Below are 24,746 nucleotides of genomic sequence, written 5' to 3'. Positions count from 1 at the left end.
GATAAAACCAGCATCGATTGGTGCCAGCCTCCCACGCCCTACCCACTTGTCCATGTCTAATATATCCCATCTGAAGTGGACTCTTCAGATGGTTGTGAAAAATACATTTGTCTGGCATCGATTTGGTAATAAAGCAGTTATAATACTTGGTGATCCATTAATAAATATTCATTGGTTTCTCACTTTCTAATGTGCCATGCAGTCTGCCGTTGTTAAAAGATTTTGGTCCAGACGCTCTGAAAAGTCTCTATTCTTATTTAATTTAAAGCGCAAAAAGACAAAGCAAGTGTCCTGTTCGAGAAAAATAAACGCATTAGAGATTTAACGTCACAACCTTGCAATCTAAAGTTATTCTTATAACTGCCTACAGCTTAAAGCCTATTTATAAACCATCAAACCATTTATTAAGGAGGCCTTAATAGAACGTAACCAATAATACTACGCATAAATAAATTCATTTTCAATGTGAAACAATTCCATTTGTTCAGATTTGACCTCTGCATGGCTGAAAACATCTAACGAGCTTGATGTTTATGTATATTTATTGCTGAAGCACTGTGTGAATGTTTTAGAGCAGCATCAGGGCAGCACAGAGCAGATCCACGATCAGTCTTGTGTTCAGTCTGTGTGTGGCGGACGCTGATGCTGTCTGACCCGTCTTCAGCCAACCTGCAAACCTGCTGGTTCTGGCGTACACCCCCGGCCTGCGAGGAAGTCCGCACATGTCCCCAAAGCTCGTCACTCCGACCACATAAAAGCTGTCCTCGTCCTCGCTGTAGCACTGCAGGGGGCCGCCGCTGTCACCCTGAGGCACACGCACACACACACAAACACAAACAGCAGTCATGTCCTGTTGAAATGAAACCTGCAGCCAGTTTAAAAAACGTTGAAAGTATCGTCACCTGACAGGAATCAGACGCCCCGCTCTCCAGCCCGGCGCAGATCATGTTTTCAGTGATGTAGCCATTGTACCAGGTGACCATGTTACAAGTTCTCCTGTCAATAAGCTCCACCTCAGCTTCCTGCAATCTGTTCATCAGCCAACCTGCGGTTTACCAAGATAGTACTTTAGGCAACACTATATCTATTTACCATTCATAAGCAGTCTATGAGTATTTTATAAATGATAATATATATATAAGCAGATACAACTATGACTCCTCTTGTGAGCACCAGCACATGGAGGCTGGTGTAAAAACAGATGAACAACAGTATTGTTAAAGACAGTTGAAATAATCTAAAACATAGGAGAAGTTACAATGCTGTACATTAATAAAATACTTAAAATGACCTTATATCTGCTTACAACTACATTACAGTTAAAAAACATTCATTTAATGTGTGTACACTACTGCAGCTGTACAGAATCTGCAGTTGAAAATGTTGGTAAGTCATTAATAACGAGTCACAGGTTTTTCACTCTAGAATAAGATGTCGACCCTTCATTTTTCAAATGTCTTTGGTTTATCAATAAGTTATTTTTGGGCCGCATGTTCTGCAGCTTTCTTATAGAAGAAGGATCATTTTAAATTATTACTGCTCTGCAAAACATCAATAAAGGATTAAATAACCTGTAATAAAGCCTTGATAAAAGGCCTCACTGACTACTTTAACTTGATTTCATATTTATATAATTATGGTAACTTTCAAACCTTTGTAATCCTGCTCATATTAGCCAGCTCTACCTTAAAGGGGAACTGATGAAGTCTGGTTACAAGTTTTGGGGAGAAAACAGTTGTACAAAGCCTCCTGTGGCTCCAAAGGGAGAAAAAAAAGATTTAGATTCCAAAGGACGTCTTGGCTGAGTAAAGGTTAATGTGTCTTGTTGTAAAGTGGTACCTGTCTCCTTCCCAGTCAATCTGTGTTACTCACAGAAGCCGGCAGGTTTTTAAACCAACCTCTGTAATAGATGCTCCCCCATCCAGTGATGAAACAGTGGCTGAAGTTGAGGATGAACTCGTGAGTCCCGTTATGAGGAGTGCAGACAGGCTGGACGTGGTCAGTGAAGTTGAAAGGAGAGCTGAGGATCAGGAGCGTCACGTCGTTGTCAGACGTGACGTCATCGTAGTTCTCGTGCATTATGACTTTACTGATGGAGCGGATCTGGGTTTGATCTCCTGGAGCGGATAACACATGAAGTCCTGCCACCACACGGAAATCGCTGGTACTTCTGGACAGAGAACAGAATACATCTGACTGTTTATGATTTTACAAACTAAGCCAGCTGTCAAACAAAGGTTGGTTTCGTTAGTTACTGTGACCTGCCATCCTTTTAATGTAAAATGTACGTACTGTACTGTACTGTACCTCTTGTTCATGTGTGGTGTGAAAGGAGATGAAAAACAACTGGTATTTGACAATATATCATGATAACATCTTGATGATGTTACACACTTACACTCTCTAACACGCACGTTGAGAGAAGGACAAAATGTCAAACATGAACACTTCTGTAAAAAGAAAAAAGTAAATGAATGGAAATCACACTGCTACAACGCTGGGTGAAACTAGGCCGAATCCCAGCAGCATTTCTTAGTCTGAAACTCTAACTGAGCAGTTTGTTCCAGGTCATTTGTGAAGTGCGCACCAGCTTCTGTCTGTCTGTCATTACATTTAACACACGTTTTATTGCTTCTTCACAAAACCTGAGCTTGAATCTGTCTCAAAATAACACAATTAGCCACCTGCTCACATGGACCTCTGGTTACATCCAGGACACACATGGTAAATCAAGATGAACCTTCACATGTGTGATGTGTACGTCACATCCGTGTTACCTACGTTTCTAATCTTGTGACCATTGTCCCTTGTAGATTTGTCTGTGTTTAATATTTGTTATCATGACCTCCAGAATGAGTTATATATGTGACTGAGTGCAGGTCAGTCAGAGCAGGTTGTACTCACAGGTATCTGTGGAAGCAGTGTGTCGCAGTGAGCACCGCGAGGCTGCTGACAATCGTCCCGCCGCAGTGGTGCCTCGACTGGATCTGGATGCTGACCTGCCAAGGCCAAGCCCCAACAGGAGCCTCCCGGCCCCCCACTATACGAGACATACCAGGGGGGGCAACCAGGGGCCGCTGCCCACAGCCTCACATACACACACACACACACACAAAATGAATTCCATGTAATATTTGAAATGACATTGTGAGCCTTCTGACAGAGAATGACTAAATTAGTTCTGATATAATTAGCCAATTAATCAAGTAGTCAATCAACAGAAAATAAGGAAAAAAATGCCCCAAATTCTCCGGTTTCAGTTTCTCAAATGTGATGATTCACTCATCATCGTTATAAAACAATATATCTTTGGTTTGTCAGACAACAAGGAATTTAAATACATGAATTGAAGTTGTGTGAAGTTCTGATGATGTGACTGACTTTTAATAAAAGTGGCTGTACATACCAGAAACCAAAAAAAGATGAGGCAAGTATGGACACTTCCACACCGGTAAACTCTCCTGGGAGTTTTATTTAATGACACAAATGAATATTCTTGTTTCTGAATTTGGCTCTGGACAACAAGCAGGAAACAACAAACATGGCTCCTGTCTGGTATGTTTACCTCTTGTTTTACTTTCGACCTACAACCTTTCACCGTCTAACGTTACATGCTAACATGTAGCTAACGTAACACTAGCACAAGTACAGTCATAAAACCAGCACGATAGTATGTAGCTAGGCTAACTAGCTCTACGTTTGCTAACATTAGCTTCCATTAGCTACCATTAGCTAAGGGACAAGTAAGGCCGTCAAGCAAAACTCCTGAACAAGGCTGTTTTATTGCAAATGAATTCAAGTTTTCCTTTTATATTTGGATGTTATGCTCATTATATTTTTTAAAGTGTCACTTTAAATGTTACTCAGGTAGAAGAAAGAGTCAACTTCTCATCTTCTGTGATTAAAGGTTAAGGTGGGTTACATTATGGACAATGTGACATCCTGACTCGCTTCATCCATCTGCCTGATAACCAATACACAGTAACCATGGCAGCATAGTATTACACATTCTGTAAGCTAGCTAGCGTTAGCTGTTGGCTACTCTGTAACTGTCGCACTTTAACAACGTAGCTGAATATGTCATTTAAATGAATTGTTTAAAGGCTACAGGATGTATTGTGTACTCACTGTCCTGTGGTGAAGTCTGTGCACTCAAACACAGAGCAGTCGCAAACAGCACAAGCGCTTTAAACTCCATTTAGTTGAACCTTTTTTTTATTTTACCACAAACAAAAACAACTTATTTCTGTTCTTTCCGGCCAATGACGTCATGGGCAGGTGCATCAAAAGTGAAATAAACGTTGTATATCATGACAAAATACAACTTTACAAACATATAGCAACATAACTATTTTATTGTAGCTTAGATACTATCCCAACAGAAACATCTACAGAATTAAAATTCACAGTCAAGTTTTATTCAATTAGACTTTTCATTAATTTACACAATCACACATGCGCGCACACACACACACGCACACAGACACGACAACAAAAGACAGGTGGCAGGTTAATAAATTGAAAGCTGCCTATTTGCATATTCATTTGTTATATTAAAGAGCAGAGTGATGCAGAGGCTAAAAAAAGAAAATAGTTGGCAATTACTTTGTTGTTTCCAAATATGGAATCAAATTATAGTTAACATTGTTATAAATGCACTTCACAAAGTAAACGTTTATTCTTATTTGCAGTCGCCTACATGTGATATGATTTTAATTATGATGTATTCAAAAGATATGTATGTCAGAGGTATCTCGTGGAAGTTGTCTCTGACTGAAATGCCCAAAAGCCTGACAACACAATGCTTTACAAACTCACCACACTGCACACAAAGTGAGCCGATGCGTTTAGTCAGAAAGAACCTCGCGCATTTCTGTGCACGGTCTCATCCCCGCTCATCTCCGAGCCCGGAGAGAGATGCATTTTGTGAAGCAACACGCTGAGTTTTGGAGGCTGCCGGCCTAACTGACCTTTTACGTTTTTCACGAAATGCTCTTGCCGACACTCCCTTACATTCTGCTGAGAGTCATCAATTATGCAGGGTAACAGCTCGCGCTGAGGGGGAAGATAGCAGCAGCAATATGGCGACAACCGCAGTTTCTCCCCAATCTTTTCCACATCTGCACTTCTGCAACGGCTTTCCTGATTTATTGTAACGCATACAAAGTGAGTATCCTTTATTCATAGTCGTTTCAAAAAAGGGTTCATATGTTTTTTTTCGGCGACGGTACAATTTCTCGCTGTCGGTATCCTTGCGTAAATGTCGCAGAGCTGCACACTGCTCCGCATCTTCTTCTTTTTTTTTGGGGGGGGGGGGGGGGGGGGGAGTCTACGCGTGCTGAGCATCTATCCGCTGGACCAGAGCACGAATACATACACGTATCCAACAGTTGATGTCGATCGCAAAGGAATGTATCGGATTCACTGTTTTGTCGAGCATCTGAGGCATTGCTTAGACCTTTGATAGAGAAAATGTCTGGTAGGTTAGGCTTCAGGTAGGGTGCCGTCTGACTGCTCCAGCCCTCCCACCCCCCCAAATAAGCCACAAAACTAAAGATTTTTTCTTCTTCATATTTTGGTCTCTATTTTTGGTTTTATATATTCTACCCTATGGATTACAGGATGGTGCTCTTGAAACACCATAAGGCTTCGATGCTATGTGAGTAGCCCGATCCTTCCTTCCACCATCAATTACCAAGAAATGTACGTTCCTCCAGGTGATTTTTGGCGTGGCATTATCGTAACTGTTCTCCAATCGTCTTATTTGTTATGTTCAACCTCATTTTTTGGACCGTGTGTGTGTGTTTTTTTAAGCCGGTGTTTTGCTCCATACTCTGGGGTGTCTTGTGCACAGAGAGAGCCTACATTGATTTGACAGCCGACATGGCTTCGCGGGTGTGGTGCGGATCCTTCCTAGGCAACGCGCAAAACAAACGCACCGAATATCTCCGAAATAATCTTATTTGGCTTCTTTGTTTTTGTTTGCTGAATAACAAGAGCGACACAACGCTTTGATTTATTTGGATACATCGACATCACACTTGTGACTTTGACAAATCCACCGTTGCGTTTACCACAGCGTGACAATTTCAACATACAAACCACCCACTGCAGCAATATTGCTTTGGCCAATTTGGTTGTAGCGGGCCATTTCTATGTGCATGTATAACCTGCTTCTCTCGGTGGCCGAGCGGCACTTTTCTAGTCAATGAAATACATTAAGAAACAAAGGCACGCAATGGTGTCCACGGGCCCTCCTTCCTAATTACCAGCTTCGGTTAACAAGTCTGTCTCCCTGCGTCTCTGAAGATGAGAACTGAAAAGATGCTAAAAAATAATAATAATATGTGCCTGTTTGCGCGTGAATGTAAGCAATGTGCAACCCACGAGACTGAGACACACCAAGACGAGTGTTGTCACCATGACTTACTGACAGTGAGGAGAATGGAAGGATACACTGCAGGCCCATACGGGCGACGAGGGGAGAGCTTAGCTAGAAGGTTTACATTTTTGGCAAAACGGTTTTCCAGTCAGAGCGGGTGTGTGTTTCTCTCTCTATCAACCCCGCATGTATGCATTCGTGTGTGTTTGTGTGTGTGTGCGCGCGCGCGCTCGTGTGGTGCTGAAGTGGACAGCGCCAGCAGAGCAACAGAAGGCTCAGACACTGCGAGGTTCCGGGGTCCATTTTAAAACAGACGTCTTGGCTCCCTGGCTGCATGTTTTCATGTGTTTTGTTTCCACCGATATGGAGTGGAGTCTTTGCTGTGTGATATCTGCTCTACATGTCGCCATGTGTTTAATTATATTGTGTTATGCAAGCAGGAAAGTGACAGGCCTTGTGATTCAGATACGGGTGATTGTTGCATCCCTCCACCACCTTAGGCTGAAAAACAAAGGGTTGTGTGTAAGGACAAGGGGATTAAGGGTGAAATAGGATGTTGGAAAGGTACCACAAAATCAAATAGCAGCCATCTTTGAAATAGTCAATGACTAAGTTCAGGTGTGGCTGTGTTCCCACTAAACTCCTCTCAGCTCCCTCGTCTTTCCTCCAGCACGGCCTCACATTAGTATATTGACCCTGAAATGTCCTGCAGCTTGAACAGTTGTCATGTAACCATCATACCCTTTTACATCTAAGTGTGCTGGAAAAAGGCTCCACTCAGTTATACATCCGTTAGGTACGCTGGGACGTCTGTTAGCGTTTCAACAGCTATTCAAAAAATCCTTAAATGGGTCTTTGTTGTCAGAGCTTAAAAGCAGAAACTATACATTGTTTCAAAGATTGGGGGGGAACTATTGGCTAATAATTAGTTACACCTTTACTATATACTGTTGTTGCCTCAACATAAGACCTGGCATAACTGATAAATGTCTCAGATATGTAAAATACATACATTTAGCTTTTTTTCTAAGTCCCTGTAAGATGTTAAGATTCACATCAAAACTAAAATATCTAGCAAAGAAGAAAATATAGCAACAAGGAACACGATTATCATTCTTCCCAAGTCACTGAGCATATGTTAAGATGCCGGTTAGATATATCATATCATGTATCACATGTATCATTGTTCTGGTTTTTCTCTGTTGATGTTGACGGATCATTTAAACAAAAAGTCTGTTCGTGTTTTACGTTCACCTTAACTGAGGTAAAGGTAAAGGGAGGAAGAGACTGTAGGATGAGGGAGCTCAATAACTTAATGTCATGAAAAAGATGTTCCACTTTACTATAATTACCGTAGCCTTTCGCTTTTGGTTGCCTGTTATTGAAAGAGTGAGCGAGACATTATGAATACTTGTCCATAGGTGGCGAGTGTCGGAGACGGATTGAAGTAAACATTCCACTCATTGGCTACTGAGCACTTCTCGTGGATTGACAAATGTACAAACATTGTAGAGAACACTATCATGGTGTTCTCAACAGGATGTCTCCTTGTTGTAGTCCTGGGTTTTCTTATCGACATTAATTTGGATAAAGGAAAAACGAGCAATTTAATAAATGGGAGTATTATAAATTGATAATTTGGCAAGGATACAACATTCAGGCAGCCACTTTGTGTAGTACTTTAGGTTATCTATAGTCAATTTTTTAATATTCTGAAACAAGCGGGATGACATATTTGCATATACATATTTTGGATTTTCTCTACTTTTAACACCAAAACGGCATAAGAAAATCTGTAAACGTGTTTGCGTAAACATGCATGCATTTGGGTGTTTGTGACCTGCCCTCATGCATTTGGTCACTTGTTCAACAGGTGATAGGTCTTTAAAAAAATATATTTTGGAATTTTGGTTAACTTTTCCTCTTGTCTGCGCCTCCTGCAGAGCTGCTACTGTGGATGGTACAAACCTAAAGACCAGGTAGCTGCAGGATGAAAACATGGCTGCACCCCTTATTCCACCGCCAGGACCTGGCAGCTTCAAGAAGTTTACTTTGGAATCTTTTGCGACTATTGAGCTGCGCATCAATGAGGAGAAGAACAAGAAGCCACCCAAGCAGGACAACAGCTACCGCGACGATGATGACGAGAACAAGCCCAAGCCCAACAGCGACCTGGAGGCTGGGAAGAGCCTGCCCTTCATCTATGGGGACATCCCTAAGGGACTGGTGGCGGTACCACTAGAGGATCTGGACCCATTCTACCTGAAGTCTCAGAGAGTGAGTTTGCAAAAACACACACACACACTCACACACACACATATCATGCGTAGTGATGTTATCAACCCACATGGACTAGAGTTGTTTAAACCAAAGGATGTTTCTGACTAGGACTGGGTGTCAAACCTCACTACTTTCTATTAGAATCCAAAATGAGTATCCAAAGCTGGCATCTAATGTCTGGTCAGATTCAAAGTCTTGTTTACTTATTGTTTAAATTACATTGTTTTCACATTTTCTTTTGCAGGCAGCTTGTGGTTAGATAAAGTTGATCTTTTAAGAACTTTGGCCTCTTTTGGTCACTGAAAAACAAAATGTGTAGAGAAAAAAGAATCTATATTTCTCAAGTATTGGTATCACAACATACCCAGTCCTATTGACGAATGCTATTTGTCCCTCTAACTCAGGCGTCCAAACTCTCACATGACAGCTGTATATGTGCCCAGCATCTCTAATACTAGCTCTATATTGGCAGAATAGGATTACATTGCATTACATCACAACTCGTCTCTTGTGCCTCTCTTAATTTTGATAGCAAAGTCAGCTGAGGTGTGGTTTTTCCAGATTTAGTCATTTCTGTTTCATTAGTCATAGCTACTTATTTGCTTGTGTAGCATCTTGATAGATAGCCAAACAAGGAGATCATTTAGAACATATTCAGATCAAGATGGTTGTCATTGAAATGGGACGGCAACAAGAACATAGTAGTGGTCCTGGTGATAGTTTTCCCTATAATTAGTCAGCACACACACCAATTTTGATGCTTATGCAGATAGTCTATATGAGTCGAGTCCAAACATACTAATTCATTTCTCACACAATGGTCAGTAGATGACGTAGCCTCATGACGTAGAGGTGAGTCATACATTATGGCTGGAGTTTACTCAGACAAAGACGAGACGTTGTTTGGTTTGTGACGGTTGGCTTACGCGTGTGCTGTGTTTACAGTTATTTTAATTTCATGATTAGGTTGCAGGATGTAATTATGTTTTCCTACTTGAAGACCTTTGGGGAGTGTGAGAGTCGTCGAGCTCTCGAGCTGTTGAGTGGGCCGTTGCTGTAGCTCCGATGTGCTCGCAGGGCTTTGGGGAAAAGGTCAGAAGCAGTAACTGTTGAAAGACCGTTGTTCCACATGACAGACTTTCCTAATTGCTAAAGAAATTAAACTCGTGGCAGGAGAGAAAAGCGGCAGCAGCAGGCTGAGAGGACTCTGGTTGTCTTTGATGAGACGAGTGTCTCTCTGGGGTTTCTGTCAGCCCTGACGCTCAGTGTGAGGACAGCTGGATGACTTTGAGAGTCCCTGAATCATGTGTCCCTGTCAACCAAAACTGTTAAACGAGACTATATTTATGTCAGATCACTGTGTCTTGCTCTTGTCGGACCAGTCGGCCTCTGAATAAAAATAATAAAACCAAGACCATGGAGGAGAGGAAAAGTTCAAAACTTCCTTGAAATTTGAAGCCATTTTGGAAAATCTGAGCCATCTATGCAAGGTAGTGCTTCTGTATTCTGTGTTTTAACAGTAGGAACCCTTTTGTTTCTTTAGAAATCAGCAAGAAATCTTATCATAAAATGGCCATCTTTACTTACGCATTAATTCATTGCTAAGTGAACTGAGGTCAGTTTAATGCTGCTGTGTTTATAAACAGGACTGAGAGTAAGGCCAAAATCTTCTACCGTGGTAACGTCATTTGGGCTCTATTTTTAACAAAGAATTATGTAACAAAATTGGCATTTCTATTCAAAATGGTCTCCTCCAATCACATATTCTTTTAAATACTGCTGCACTTTTGTGGTGTTGTATAACTCAGTGCCTGTCCACACAGAGTACATTAAAATATAGCAGGTCCCACCTGAAAAAAACAAGCTTGTGAGAATCTATTTAGTCATCATCATTAGCTCAACGGGTTTGTTTGATATTGTGTGTGTGTGTGTGTGTGCGTGCGCGCATTCAGGTACACAGTATCTGTCTCTCCATCTGCCTCTGTCTCATACCTCCCTGTCTTTACACCGTGCACGCTGACTGTTATGTAACCCTCCAGTCCAGAGCACCAGGAGGAGACACGATTCAGATGACATCAACATTTCCATCGATACGTGGGACTGTTAAAAAAAACTCACTGACTGACACACAACTCGCCTTTTCTCCACACACGTCCATGCATTACTGTCACAGATGAATGCGAGTCATGCATGGCTCTTTGTGCATCTTGTGTTTGGCTCCTTGTCTCTGCTGCGCTTGCCTCTACCAGCAGTCCTGTCAGCTCTCAGCTTTAGGCAAATCTAATTATGGCCCTGGATCTAGTCTTGTTCTAATGCCAAAGCGAGCCGATTCTTCTGTGGTTCTGGCAGCTTTGAGCGGCCGTGACGTCAGATCAGGTGGTGACCTTGATGGAGGAACGTTGCTCTGTATGTCTTTGTCACTGAGAGGCGGCGGGCCGGTTCTGGATGCATTTCTCTCAGGGGAGGGCGGGGGAATAACTGTAAAGGAAAGCAGTTCATCTTCCTCTTCACAAATGTTCAGTTGTGGCTCCTTTAGATTGTCTGTTAGCTGGTACAGAGGGCTGGCAGGCTGGCGTTCAGCCCTCCCCACTTGGCTGGTGGTCGGAGCAGGGCCATGCCACACTGAGCTGAGCCAGGCCACCTCGAGCCCGGTGTCAATGTACAAGGCCGGCGGAACAGATCATTTTCAAGGAGAAGGTGAGGAGAGATAGGGAGGGAGGGAGGGAGGGAGGGAGGGAGGGAGAGATGAAGTGAGGACAGGAATGAAATGGACGACTTGTGCAGGGATGCATGAGCACACTTGCTCTCCTTTTTGCTGTAGCCAGGCTCTCTGAAATGTGTTTTTGCTGGGGGAAGACCTGAAGGTGCAAAAAAATGAGCCATTTCTCACAGAACAAGAGCTTCACGGGATGTGCTAATATTTGTTATTTCGAGTAAAATCGGGGACATGAATGCTTTTCCCCACCAACAATATCTGCTCATCATGACCTCCTTTGTGTGGATTAAAGATGAATAATTACAGTGATATTATCTCAAAAGTCAAAGATGAAGGACCATGATAAAGTAATGATAGAGCGCATTTAATCTTCAAGAACATGATATGTAGATCGTGGTGTAGGGAGCATATCAGCATGTGTCCAGATCGTTGCACATAGAAAGTCATATTTTCTCCCACAAATATACCAGACTTTGTGGATGTAAAATGTCAGTAACAGGGAAAACATGAGCAGGTTAGCAGCTAGCACGGCAGCTGAGCCCTATGCCACAGCTGTATTAATGTGTGTGTGTGTGAATGTGAGACTCTCGGGCCATAACATGCACTCCATTTACCATTTACCACACAGGTGGAAAGAAGGGGGCTCTTTGAATTGCTGCTGTGGCCCTCGTGGATGCAGATGCTGCAGCCATGCCTGATGGCTGGAGCGTCTGTGTTGAAGCCGCTCTCTCTCCCCCTCTCTCTGTCTCCCACCCATCCCCCCACCCACCCTCTTCTCCGTCTTCTGCCCAGCTCCCTCGCTCTGGCTCCCTCCGCCCTGCTTCTCCTCAGCCTGCTGCTGCCACAGTTGTTGCCTGCCTGCCTGCTTCATTCGCTCTCCATCTCCCCCGTTTTTCTGCCTTCCCTCTCCTCTCCTCGGACTCTCCTCTTTGCTCAGCTCTGGATTATGAAATTTTCAGTAGCTTTGCAGCAGTTTAATCATGCGTTACAAAAAAAAAAGACTCCCGGCATATATAGCAGTCATGTGTGTGTGTGTGTGGATATAAACCTAGTTTGTTCATATTTGAGCTTTGTGCATTCTGGTTTGTGTGCACATGTCAGGTCATGTGTGTGCTCATGCATGGGTTTATGTGTATATTTGTCATGCATATGTACACAACACATGTGTGAAATGGTTGTATTTAACGGAAACCTCATGCCACCAGCAACTGGGACACATCCATGCGTGTCATTACGGGTGACCATGGTGCAGACTGGGAATGTTTAAAGTATATTTGAGAGTATTATCACTTGGGAGAGGCTGCTGCTCTGACCTATAACAGTAACGAGAGAGTAATATCTAGCTTGTACTGGCTTGTTCTGAGTTGTCAAATTAATATCTGGGAGGTCATGAGACAGAACTGTGTCTCGTCCTCCGGGAAGAAAGCCTCCTCGTTTCGGTTCCACGCTCCTCTCTTAAGATGTTTACGTTTCTTGTTCACAACATTTTACACATGTGCCTAATTTCTGTTCGAAGTGCACAAATGACATGCAGTCACGTGACCATGAGGCCTCTTACTGTACTTCTCCCTTCCCATTGTTCCTCCTCCTCTTCTTTCTTTTGACTCCACTGTCTCCAGCCTTCAGCAGTGAGTTGGCAGCTCTGCAGGGCTTAATGTAGTGAGGGTTGCCTTGTTAAAAGCACAAGGGCCCATATCACTTCTGCAAATGCACACAGTCTCATTAAAGTTTCATGCAAATTGCCATATTTTATTTAAACAATTACGAAGTTATCCACAGAAAGAGGCTTGTCCTCCCCTTCTCGGTTTTGCTTGTTTCCTCCGCTTGAAACCACCAAAGCTGTAATGTGCAGGGCGGCACCGAGTGACTGGGACAACATACCAACATCAGAAACATCCTGGCAGCCATTTTCACTCTGCTCAAATGTGTTCTGATCCTTTTATGTGACAGAATATGCACAACTTACATTAAGAGCAAATGCACATATTAACTTTTACATATTATCTACATACGTATATGAGTAATGTATACTGACATACACTATGTGTATGCAGAGAAGAAGCTTGCTATGTGTAAAAATGATGACATATTTGTTTTTGAATCAAATGCAGTTGCTTTTGGTAAATGTATTAGTGATCTATACTAATTGTGCATTTGCTGAAATGTGTATTTTTATCTGACTGTTAAGTGATTAATACTCTCTCTCTCTCTCTTTCTCTCTCTCTCTCTCTCTCCCCACAGACATTTATAGTGCTAAATAGAGGGAAGACAATCTTCCGTTTTAGTGCCACATCTGCCTTGTACTTCATAAATCCTTTAAATCCGGTTAGGCGAGTAGCTATTAAAATTTTGATACATGCATATCCTTTGAAATGGTGTCTTAACGGCGAAGACAAAAGAGTTTCCTGTTCATGTGTTTTATTCATGATGATATGTTCTGTCTTTCCACTCATACTGCAATTGATGTTTCCTGTGACTTTAACCACAGGAGAGGATAAAGACTGGTATGACGTTAGGTAGGAACTAATAGCATATCAACAATGCTATCGTCAGGCTTTACAGCTCCCATGTCCAACGTCAAATGAATGACAGCACATCTACTTTTACCACAGTCACAACTTGAGTCACAGTGAAATGGCAGATAGTGTTTTTTCCAACTGAGATCCAAACACACTCCTCCTACCATGATATATTTCTGCTAACAACTGAGCCCCCGAGCTAATGCTAATGCTAGGTCATCAAAAATATCATAAGTTTAGGCTACAGGAAAAGAGCAAAAGAGAGAAGAAGAACAGGATTTTGATACAAAAACACCAAGCGACAACACATTTTTATTACAATAAAATACCAACAGGAATAAATCACATATTTATTCGATGCATGTGCTGTATGTTTGTACACAACAGCATTATCTTTTTATTTAAAGATTACTTTATTTCAGCTGACATTGTCTCAGTGTAGAGCTTGTTAATTAAATGTTGTTAAGCAAAAAATATTCAAGAGCAATTTTTGTCCAAACATCCTCAGAACAATAACTTTCAAAATGTGGAAGTATAACAAAAGAAAGATGTAATAATGTGGTGACACATTTTAACAGCATATTTGCTTTCTCCACCCCCCACCATGATAAATGTACATTTATTTGCAATGTAGATATTTCCCCTTTGTGACTGATAACAAAAAGTGAACCCTTTTTTACTTTGAGCAATGCTTATTTTTGCTTTGTCCCTCTATTTACCTCCTATTCTTAGCCACAAGCCACAGCTGTTATGAACTTCTGGCTTCATGTAGGCTTAAAGCCAGCTGAGGTTTTCCTTGTTTCCTCTCTGCACTGAAACCCTTGCCGCTTTAAAACATCTTATTGCTTTGTTCATGCCATTGTATTTCCACTAAATATATACCATTTAAATATTTCATGGGTAAAATAATGGCCCATGTGGTTGCGAGCACAGAAAACCAGCTCCTGTTAAGTGCTATGAGAAGGTTTTATGACATTAACACTTTGCATTGAGGGATGTTGAGGTTCACTGGACCACAGAAATCACATTAGATACATACTGCACTGTAGATATTTCCTATTGCTGTTTTACATTTTCAATGAGGTTTGATGAGGTTTATGATGTTTGTGATTGCTTCTATAATCCATATTTTCCTTAACATGCTCCTCACTCTTTTCAGCATGATCATTATGTGTACTATTTTGACCAACTGTATATTCATGACCTTTAGTGATCCGCCCGAGTGGTCAAAACAAGTAGAGTAAGTACACATTTAATATATATTCACCCAACACATTAAATGCATGCTACCTGCCAAATGTATCCTGTACTTATCCCCATTTTTTAAACAGCCTCAAAGACTTCAGACTTATAGATGCGAGTGAGCTTTGATTCAGCCTGGTGAACTGATTCTGTCAACATTTCTTTCCTTGCAGGTACACATTCACAGGAATTTATACATTTGAGTCTCTTGTAAAAATCTGCGCACGAGGATTCTGTATAGACGGGTTTACATTCCTTAGAGATCCATGGAACTGGCTGGATTTCATGGTCATTTCGATGGCGTAAGTATTTCTCTTGTGATTCAGACTGTCAGTGGATTATAGAAATGAAATCACGTGCACAAATATAGTCATTGTTTTGTTAAAGAGGGTGGGTTAAGAAATTGAAATTTCTGTGCTCCAGATGACTGTTCATCTTTCTGTCTTTCTTGCTCTTTCCTTTCTCTCTGTCTGATAACCCATCTTCTGCGTTTCCTCCATTGATCTGAGATTTTCTCTTTGGGAATTTGAAGGTTTCCATCCGACACTCTGCGGCCTCACTGCAAACACCCACACCTCCATCCCATTCATCCGATTTATCTTCCTCTTGTCATCAAACTCTCCCTCTCATTCACCTTTTCTCTTTCAGTCTGCAACATTCAATCTAAGGCCCAGAGTTCCCCGTCGACTATATATCACCCAGTTTTTATAATACAGATTTACCTGCCTCTACATGACGAAATACATACCCATTAATGATCCCCACCATGTCGAATACATCTCCATTCGTTGTAGAGCTGTCACATAGCCCATCTGTGTGTGAATTTACCTTTCCACCTCATATCTTCATGTAAATAACAAGCTGTTGTAACTGTGGTTTGATCCTGCAGGTATATAACAGAGTTTGTAAACCTAGGCAATGTCTCAGCTCTGCGCACGTTCAGGGTGTTGAGGGCATTGAAAACTATTTCTGTAATTCCAGGTAAGACAGGACGGGGCGGGGGATGGTTGGGCGGGGTCGGTGTTAGGTGTGTGTGTCTTTCTTTCCTTTTACCTTCCACCCTTCTCCTCAGTGGACAGGCTCTGTGAGTGGCGTTTCCTCCTGGTTCGGTGGTGTTGTGCTCTTGGCGTGTGTGGTTATTGTCATCGTGTTTGTTCTGTGTGTGATCCTTCCCCTGTTTCAGATATATAACAGAGTTTGTGGACCTGGGCAATGTATCTGCGCTGAGAACATTCAGAGTTCTCCGAGCATTGAAAACTATCTCTGTCATTCCAGGTGAGACTCAGTTTAAACACTAAGGCTGATCCTCTCACCCTTTCTTTTCTACTCACTATTATTATGATTACAATTATGATTTAAGCAACAACAAAAGAATTGGAGACAACCATTTTTTGATTTATTTTTCCTCCAAAATTATCAAAAATGGTACTAATACATTTTTGATAGGCTTTGCAGTCTCCTCTAGGGCCCTCCAAAGTGTCTGCACTCTCTGCTGCCCCAGTAGCACTCTCATTATGAGGCCCGTTTCCAAGGCAGCTGTGTTTGTCTTCAGAAATAGCTTTAACTCACTCCTTTATCACCAGCTTTAAGAATATGCAAATGCCCTGTTCTGTAGCAATTGTTTGTAGAATCCTCTCATTTTAAGGAAAAAACAATAAAATCAGGTGAATATACATGGTATATTTATCAGCTAAGACTAGATCATAGCTTCTGAAGCTTCAAATTTGCCAGAAATCCTTCAAGTTAAATTAAAAGTAATTTTGTTGCATATTTACAACTAGTGATTTAATTGGAAATAAAGGATTCCATGTTTTTTGGGATAAAAAACAAACCTTATACTGTACGTTGATGTTCATATGAGAAATGGCATAGCTCTTAGAGAGATCCCACAGAATACACCGATTACTTATGTATGAAGACTGCCAAGCCTAGCTTGTGAACATATCTCTTATGCTGCATGATGCTTTTCAGTCACTTGCTTTTACAATATTAGCGTACCAAGAGCTTGGCTGACAAATGGCATTGAAAGTTTGATTTGCCTTCTCTTTGTTTTTTAGTTTGATCATCGATTTTCTTTTCCTCTCTCTTTTTTACAACCTACTTGAGTGATATACTGCACAGAAAAAGAAACTGTGCTCACATTGCAGAGGTTGGGGACGCAGAGGGAGATGGTTGAATGACCTCTTGACCTTTTTGAGTGACACTGACCACACATCTATCTATCCATTGATAGAGGATGTGGAACAGATGTCGTGCTTACTCAACGGAACCACCGTGGACGGCTTTTTTTTTAACAGCATATTCATTTGGAAATATGGAAAAGGAAATCCTTTAAGTGCAAACAAAAAGGGGATGAAATTTGGATTTGAACTGTATTTAAAGGAATAGTTTGACATTTTTTGATATATGTTTACTCGCTTTCTGGCAGATAGTTAGATAAAAAGATCGATACCACTCATTTCTGGATGGTTAATATGAAGCTATAGCCAGCTGCCGGTTAGCTTAGCTTAGCACAATGACTGGAAACTGGAAACAGCTAACCAGCCTACGTCCAAAGGTAAAATTCATCTACCAGCTCCTCTAAGATTCAATAATGAACATCTAGTTTGTGTAATTTGTACAAATACTAAAACGTCAAAATGTCAGTTACCCTTTTAAGATGGGTTATGTGCCGGACTATATCTTGGTTCAGAAACACATAGCACCCTGTAAAACTGTGTTTACACTTCTGTTTTTGTATAAATTACATACAAACAACATATAGCGTATTAATTAATGAGCTTTTGAGGTGCTGTTAGGCTGATTTGGTTGCCTTTGGGCAGAGCCAGGCTAACTGTTTCCAGGCTTAATGCTAAGCTAAGCTAACCAACTGCTGGCTGTAGAGAAATGTTTAACAGACAGACAGAAGAGTGGTAACAATCTTCTCATCTAATTCTCTGCCAGAGTGTGATTAAGCGCATTTCTCGAAACGTTGAACTATTCCTTTAACTATTCCAATAATTCATGAAGGACTGTAGCACTGGAGTGGAGAAAATGTAGCTTTTATTGGGAGGTTTTAGTTCGTCTGAGAATAGTTCATGTGCAGGTGAGGGCATGATTTCAGAAGATTAAAACAAGTTATGTGGGCATTTTAATATAATACCACAATTGATATTTTAATATACTTTGTTAATTTATTTTGCTCGATGAAATCCTGTCATGTACTTCTAGATAAGAAAAGTTGTTTTGATTTCAATGCTTTTCTTAGTTGACTCTGCCAAGCAAATTTAGTTTTTGCTTAGATTTTCCAAATGTGTAATCATTTATAAATAGTTTAGACCATAATTTGCAAGAAGATACAGTATGTACAGCTGGTAAAGCCCACTGTACCTGTAGAGAGCACATTTGAGTTCCTTGTGGACCCATGTAAACACTGCCAGAGCGAGGATGCCTGTTCCAGAAGGTAAACCTATTTTGTCTTAGCGAAGGTGTGAATGAGACAGACTGCAGGGTCATGGCATGGGGAGTCAGTGCTTTCCTAATGACACCTTATACAAGACAGTTCAAGAAAGTGCCCACACTGGCACTGGCATTGAATAGTTCCTGTTCAGCCTTGGAGTTTAAATGACCTGCATGTGGTTTCCAGCCCCCCTGCCTGTGCCTCTGTCCTTCTCATGGCCCCTCTTTGTGCTGCTGTGCTCTCTTCCTTATGGATTTCCTCTCACTTTTCTACAGTCTTCCCCCTCTTGTTCACTTTGTCCATCATTGGCAATGAAATACAAATTTTCTTCCGTTAAACAGTCTTTTTGATTTGATATCTGCTACAATATTTTCTGTCTGGATAAATCTGAAAGGAGTGGGAAGGCTCCTAAATATTTCCTGTTTGTTTGGTTTCTAGAGATGTTATGTTTGTAATCTGTCAGTTTGTCCAAAATGTATTACTACCTATATGTAAAACAATTTAAATATTAAGTTTAATTCATATAAATCCCAACCTTTGTTCAGATTGTAAGCACAGGAAGTCAATAGAATTACAAATGAACATTTAGGTGTAAAATCACATAAGAAATTGTTACAAATGTAATAAATATATATTTCATAAAATTGAATATGAAAGCAGGACAGTTTTGCGACTTCCAGCTTTCAACCTCAATCCAGTCAAAACTGAATATTTCCCAGTGATAGATCCCAAAAAGGGATTAACATATTAGCAGTATTAGTTAAAAAATGTTGTAGTAGTAGTAGATACTCCAAAGATTCATACCTGTGGTATCAGCATCACTGTGTGGTTTATGTACGCGACTGTCCTCCAGGCCTGAAGACCATTGTGGGCGCTTTGATCCAGTCTGTGAAGAAGCTTTCGGATGTGATGATCCTGACTGTCTTCTGCCTGAGCGTCTTTGCCCTCATCGGTCTCCAGCTCTTCATGGGCAACCTGCGCCACAAGTGTGTATTCTGGCCAATTAACATCACCACCAAGAACTTCGACTGGAAAGACTACATCATGAACGACAGTAAGTAGAGACCAGGCTTCGCTGATGGTGAGCTGGCAGCGATCTAAGAGTATGAGTCAGCCCATATGCTGGAACGACGAAACAATATGTCATTTTGGCACCGGGAGGACAAAAAGAGTTGGTTTTAAATGAACTGCGCTGAATTGAAAATGTATGTGCAAACTGAAGTCAGAAATTGGTCTGAATGGATGTACAGACCGTTGCAGAATAAACAACTGTGGCTGCGTCAGAATGTGAGTGAAATGAGTCATTATGGCTGTTTGTTTATTCCCCAGCCAATTTCTACTTCCTGCCTGGCCAGTTGGATGCTCTTGTCTGTGGGAACAGCTCCGACTCTGGGTGAGTTGCCTTCTCTCCCCTCTTCCGAATGCTGCTGATCCTCACAAAGACCTGCTGTTGCTCCTCTATGTGCCTGAAGTCAGATTACATTATAAGTAAATAGTGCTGAGTCATTTTCGGGCTGGGTGCCCCGTTCTCTCTCTCTCTCTTTTTTTCCTCTTCCGCCACCCCACAGCCGCTGCCCGGAGGGCTACACATGCATGAAAGCTGGGAGGAATCCAAACTACGGCTACACCAGCTTTGACAGCTTCGGCTGGGCCTTCCTGGCTCTCTTCCGACTCATGACACAGGACTTCTGGGAAAACCTTTACATGCTGGTAAAGCTAATGTGTCAACAAGTTTAGCTTTTAGGAGGCATATACAACACATACAAGTTCTCAAATACCACTGCCTTTAAACAGTACTTTTGCATAGTGATGCTGAAATGATTAGTTGATTAATTGATTGTAAGTGATTTTTATTTTTAAGCAAAAATGCCAAATATTTGCTGGTTCCAGCTCCTCAAATGTGAAATTTGCTGCTTTTGCTTCATCTTTGCTTTATATCACTGCAAATAGAGTATCTTTCAGCTTTACACACACACACAAAACAATTTAATTTGATTTAATTTACAATGGCCAAAATCACACAATCTGTACAACATACAACACCCGCTAGTCTTAGACCTTCCATTCGAGCTATTTGAGGACGTCACATTACGTTCTCAGAACTTGTGAAGCTATTTTCATTATTTTTTGACATTTCGATCAGGTAAAAACACACTCTATAGATTTATCAATAATTAAAATTGTATTGATTGCTCAGTCATCATTGCAGTTCAGAGCGAGGTAGTAGATATCCTCTGAGTCTTGGGTTTCTCTGCAGAAAAGACTGAACCAAGCTCAGCGCCTCCATTGATTCTTTATTCTAATGCGTGTTGTCGTGCATACTGTTTATGTGAAAGACAGAAAATGGTGGATCATTCTGCCTCTAGTTTTTCCCTTGTTCCCACTTTGAAGCACCTCATCTGCATACAGTAGTCAGACCACTTCTATCCTGTCTGTCAGCCTGTTCCACACAAAGTCTGTGGACACACTCCTGCCTCCACATACAGAGCACATGCAGAGTAAAAGGAAGGACGTATGAAATATTAACAGCTCAGGATTACGGTATTACCAATGAGGGAGATGAGACCTGATGGGAGCATTGCAGCTCATACTTCTATTTCTGCTCCTATCTTTGACAGTCAGCTCCCAACTACAGGCTCTCACTTCTATTGTTTAGTGTATCTTCAGAATCATGATTATGCAGCCTTGTTTAGGAAGGATGTTCAATGTTTCTTTATCAAAAATTAAATTAAATGAATGTGGCAGAGCAGAGATCTTATCAACTGAGGACTTTTTAACCTGCCAACATGGGATTTGTTGTGGGACTAAAAGACAATCATTTTGACTTCTCTTGGAAATGTGTTGTATACACTTCCCAGCACTACATGTTAACTACATTCATAATTTATATTTAAGGTAAATTCACTTTTCTATCCCAGTAGGCGCTCTCTTTTTTTGCTCTGCTCCCTGATGACAATAGAAAGGGGAACCAAAGGAGGCTGGTGAATGATACAATTAAAATGTGGGGTCCTTCTGTTTCACCTATTAAATACTTTTGTGAATAAAAAAAAATGTAGATTCATTAACTAAACCTGCATTAAAACGAAGGTTACCATCATCTACTAATAATAAAAAACATTTTCAAGATTTTTTCAGAATGTTCTCATTTGTTCTGCCGTGCCTCTGCAGCTCAGGTTTACCATCTCTACTGGGGATAGCATCCCAGTCCATAGAAATTGTTTGGCTGTGCACTGGCTTGCATAGTGTGCATGGAAAAGTAGGTCAAAATGCATATCTCATGGCTCTCCCTGAGGAATAGCACAACCTAGGACTCATGCTGAGAACCTTAACGAGCACAGGGTATAGGATTATTCCTGTGTGGACCAGGAACAGATGGTTTTGTATCGATTCATCATTGTACGAGATGATAGTCTAACTAATTTCAGCACGTTAGCACTCATATAACAGGCATTTATTTGTAGGAAGTCACAGACGTTTACGCTGAGTTGATTTTTTGCACCCAGAAATGCCCAAGCAGGCCTGTGTGCCCTTTCTCTTTTCCCCCACTAACAGCTGACTCTGTTTATTTCTGATGAGTCACTGTGAAAGATGTGCTTGACTCAGGGCTTTAGGTTAAGTCATGAATGTCTCTGCTGTTCTATCTCCTCTACCCTCACATCTGCTGCACTGCCTCCCAACAGACGCTGAGGGCGGCAGGGAAGACCTACATGCTCTTCTTTGTGTTGGTGATCTTCGTGGGCTCGTTCTACTTGGTGAATCTGATCTTGGCTGTGGTGGCCATGGCCTACGAGGAGCAGAACCAGGCCACCATGGAAGAGGCCCTGCAGAAAGAGGAGGAATTCAAGGCCATGCTGGAGCAGCTCAAGAGACAACAGGAAGACGCCCAGGTCTGCCCTCTGCAGAATGGAGCACAAAATGATTCCTTAGTCTTGTTATATCTTTGTTCTGACTTCCTTCACGTTTGTTTCTTTGCAGGTGGCTGCCATGGCCACCTCTGCGGGTACAGTGTCGGAGGACGCAGTGGAGGATGATGGAGGAGGGCGTCTGTCATGCAGTTCCTCTGAGATGTCAAAGCTCAGCTCCAAGAGTGCAAAAGAGCGACGCAATCGTAAGAAGAAGTGGCGGCAGAAAGAGCAGGAGAAGGAGAAAGGCGACAGTGAGAAGTTTGTCAAGTCAGAGTCGGACGACGGCAGCAAGAGGAGCCGCTTCCGTTTCCCTGATAATCGCCTGGGTCGAAAGTCTTCCATTATGAACCAGGTGAGGAAAACAAGGATAATGTGCCTTCAGCATCATTTGAAGGGTCGGTTGAAAAACACTTACACAAACATCTATTCAACTGTTTAAGGTGCAGATAATTTGAAATTTCTCCAGGTCGTTTTCTCTGGAAATGCATCTTATTGAGTTTTCGGTGTGCTTTTTGAATTCTTTGAGTTCCACACATTGTACTTACTTTCAGAGTAAGTGGTTGCTGGCATAAATCTCACAGACAAAACCCTAAGCAAATAAAAGTGAAACTATCTGCATGTCTAGATACCACTTATAGTTTAGGTAAACTGACCCTTTCAGCTTTTTGAGTGATAATTACTAGTGTCAAACACAAAAATAAACCAAACAACATTCCATCATATCAGAGCCACAGAATTGGAATAGACATGCTTTTTATCTCTATGAATAAAAAATAAATGTCTGTGAAAAAATGTGGCTTTAAATGTGTACTTTTTGACTGTCAGGTGAGGAATATTTTAGATTGAGAGTGCTGCTATTGTACAATGCGCTTGTACGAACTCACATACAGAGGAGCATATAATGGCCAGAGATATAGAAACACATGTCCAGGTCCTGAATTATTCACAGTGATTACATGAATGTTTCAAAGGGCGCAATCCTGCAGCTTTGCATAGGGCTCCACTAGGGCTCCACTGGCTCTTATAATGTGTTTTACAGTGCAGGATTTACCAAATAAGATAAGGCACACTGGCCCTATTAACAGAGGATTGATGTAAAAAAAAGGTGATTCCAATTTAGCTAGCATACTCTGTGTGCAGCTATAATAATATTCGGATCAATTCTAGCAGCAGCTCAGATTGATGTTGTCATGACTCATGTTCCTCTCCATGTTGTTTCAGCTGCCTGTATCTCTGTCCTCTGTGTTTGTGTGTGTGTGACCTTGACAGTGTAGGCTATCACTGACCTAATTATGTATTTTCCTCTTGATTATTAAGTCACATGATTGCTCCAACAGAATATGCCTCCTTAGGGAAAAGCGTCCTGGTTGAATGACATTTCCCACAACCCACAGATGTTGCCTTTCATCAGAAATGATGACAAACAGCATAAAAATGATGGTGCAACCAATTGTGATTCAGAAACACATCAGTGCTACATCAGTCACACGAATGTCTCCTCTCCACATCCTTCTTCTACCCCCAGTCCCTCCTCAGCATACCCGGCTCGCCTTTCCTGTCCCGCCACAACAGCAAGAGCAGCATCTTCAGTTTCAAGGGCCGCGGTAAGGACGTGGGCTCGGAGAACGAGTTTGCCGACGATGAACACAGCACGGTGGAGGAGTGCGAGGAGCGCCGGGGCTCCCTGTTCAGCCCTTATCGGCGGAACAGCTACAGCGGCTATCACGGGAAGAGGAACAGCACGGTGGATTGCAACGGCGTGGTGTCGCTCATCGGCCCTGGGCACGGTGGACGCCTTCTGCCTGAGGTGAAAATAGATAAGGCAGCTCCTGACGACAGTGTAAGGAAGTCAATGAGTAGACCTGACTAGGCATGGCCCCCCTCTCGTCCGTTTCTTTTCTTTCTTGCTCTCTATCTTCTACTCTGTCATCTTTGCAAGTTCGTATGTATCTCTTGGCTAAGCGCTCGCACCTCCCCTCCCCCAGCAATGTATGCTGCCCTCCGACAGTAGACAAAGGATGGAAGAGAAATGGAGAAATAGATATGTTTTATAGTGAATATACTATAGCCAACCTGATAGTTAGTGGAACTGGGTCTATCAGTGACTTCCAGGCAATTTTGTTGTTTGATTTGAACGATGAATGTTAATGTTTTGAATGTTCATATCAAATGACTTATTGATACATGCACCCTATTCACACTTTTACACAGGCACTGATTAAACAGACATGATACTATTATCCTTCATGCATTGGCAGGTGAG

General features: G+C 41.7%; 2 protein-coding genes across 3 annotated transcripts in view; one reads left to right on the top strand and one right to left on the bottom strand.

Moving 5' to 3' along the window:
* Nucleotides 1-568: 568 nt before the first annotated feature.
* On the bottom strand, nucleotides 569-3,289 carry LOC306708323 (transmembrane protease serine 11D; the record flags this gene model as incomplete). The annotated part of the gene is made up of 5 exons (XM_079176129.1): nucleotides 569-805; nucleotides 903-1,045; nucleotides 1,899-2,170; nucleotides 2,905-3,088; nucleotides 3,283-3,289. 5 exons carry the CDS (start codon nucleotides 3,287-3,289, stop codon nucleotides 569-571), a joined length of 843 nt encoding a protein of 280 aa, XP_079032255.1.
* A 5,091-nt stretch (nucleotides 3,290-8,380) lies between these two features.
* scn8aa (sodium channel, voltage gated, type VIII, alpha subunit a) overlaps nucleotides 8,381-24,746 on the top strand; it is a gene marked incomplete at both ends in the record, with an annotated part of 35,829 nt that continues 19,463 nt past the window's right edge. The window contains 11 exons of one of the 2 annotated variants that reach the window (XM_079182351.1): nucleotides 8,381-8,659; nucleotides 13,620-13,753; nucleotides 15,057-15,137; nucleotides 15,313-15,441; nucleotides 16,323-16,414; nucleotides 19,432-19,632; nucleotides 19,908-19,971; nucleotides 20,147-20,288; nucleotides 22,259-22,465; nucleotides 22,554-22,835; nucleotides 24,009-24,290. In XM_079182351.1, coding sequence (XP_079038477.1) covers nucleotides 8,381-8,659; nucleotides 13,620-13,753; nucleotides 15,057-15,137; nucleotides 15,313-15,441; nucleotides 16,323-16,414; nucleotides 19,432-19,632; nucleotides 19,908-19,971; nucleotides 20,147-20,288; nucleotides 22,259-22,465; nucleotides 22,554-22,835; nucleotides 24,009-24,290 — 1,893 coding nt within the window. Of the gene's footprint in view, nucleotides 8,660-13,619; nucleotides 13,754-15,056; nucleotides 15,138-15,312; nucleotides 15,442-16,322; nucleotides 16,415-19,431; nucleotides 19,633-19,907; nucleotides 19,972-20,146; nucleotides 20,289-22,258; nucleotides 22,466-22,553; nucleotides 22,836-24,008; nucleotides 24,324-24,746 lie in introns of both variants that reach the window. The other variant, XM_079182350.1, reaches the window with a different exon arrangement.

Source organism: Pholis gunnellus (genome assembly GCF_910591455.1).
Source record: "Pholis gunnellus genome assembly, chromosome: 2".
Lineage (NCBI taxonomy): Eukaryota > Metazoa > Chordata > Actinopteri > Perciformes > Pholidae > Pholis > Pholis gunnellus.
Note: the sequence above shows the minus strand (reverse complement) of the source record. Positions and strands in the feature narration are given on the sequence as shown.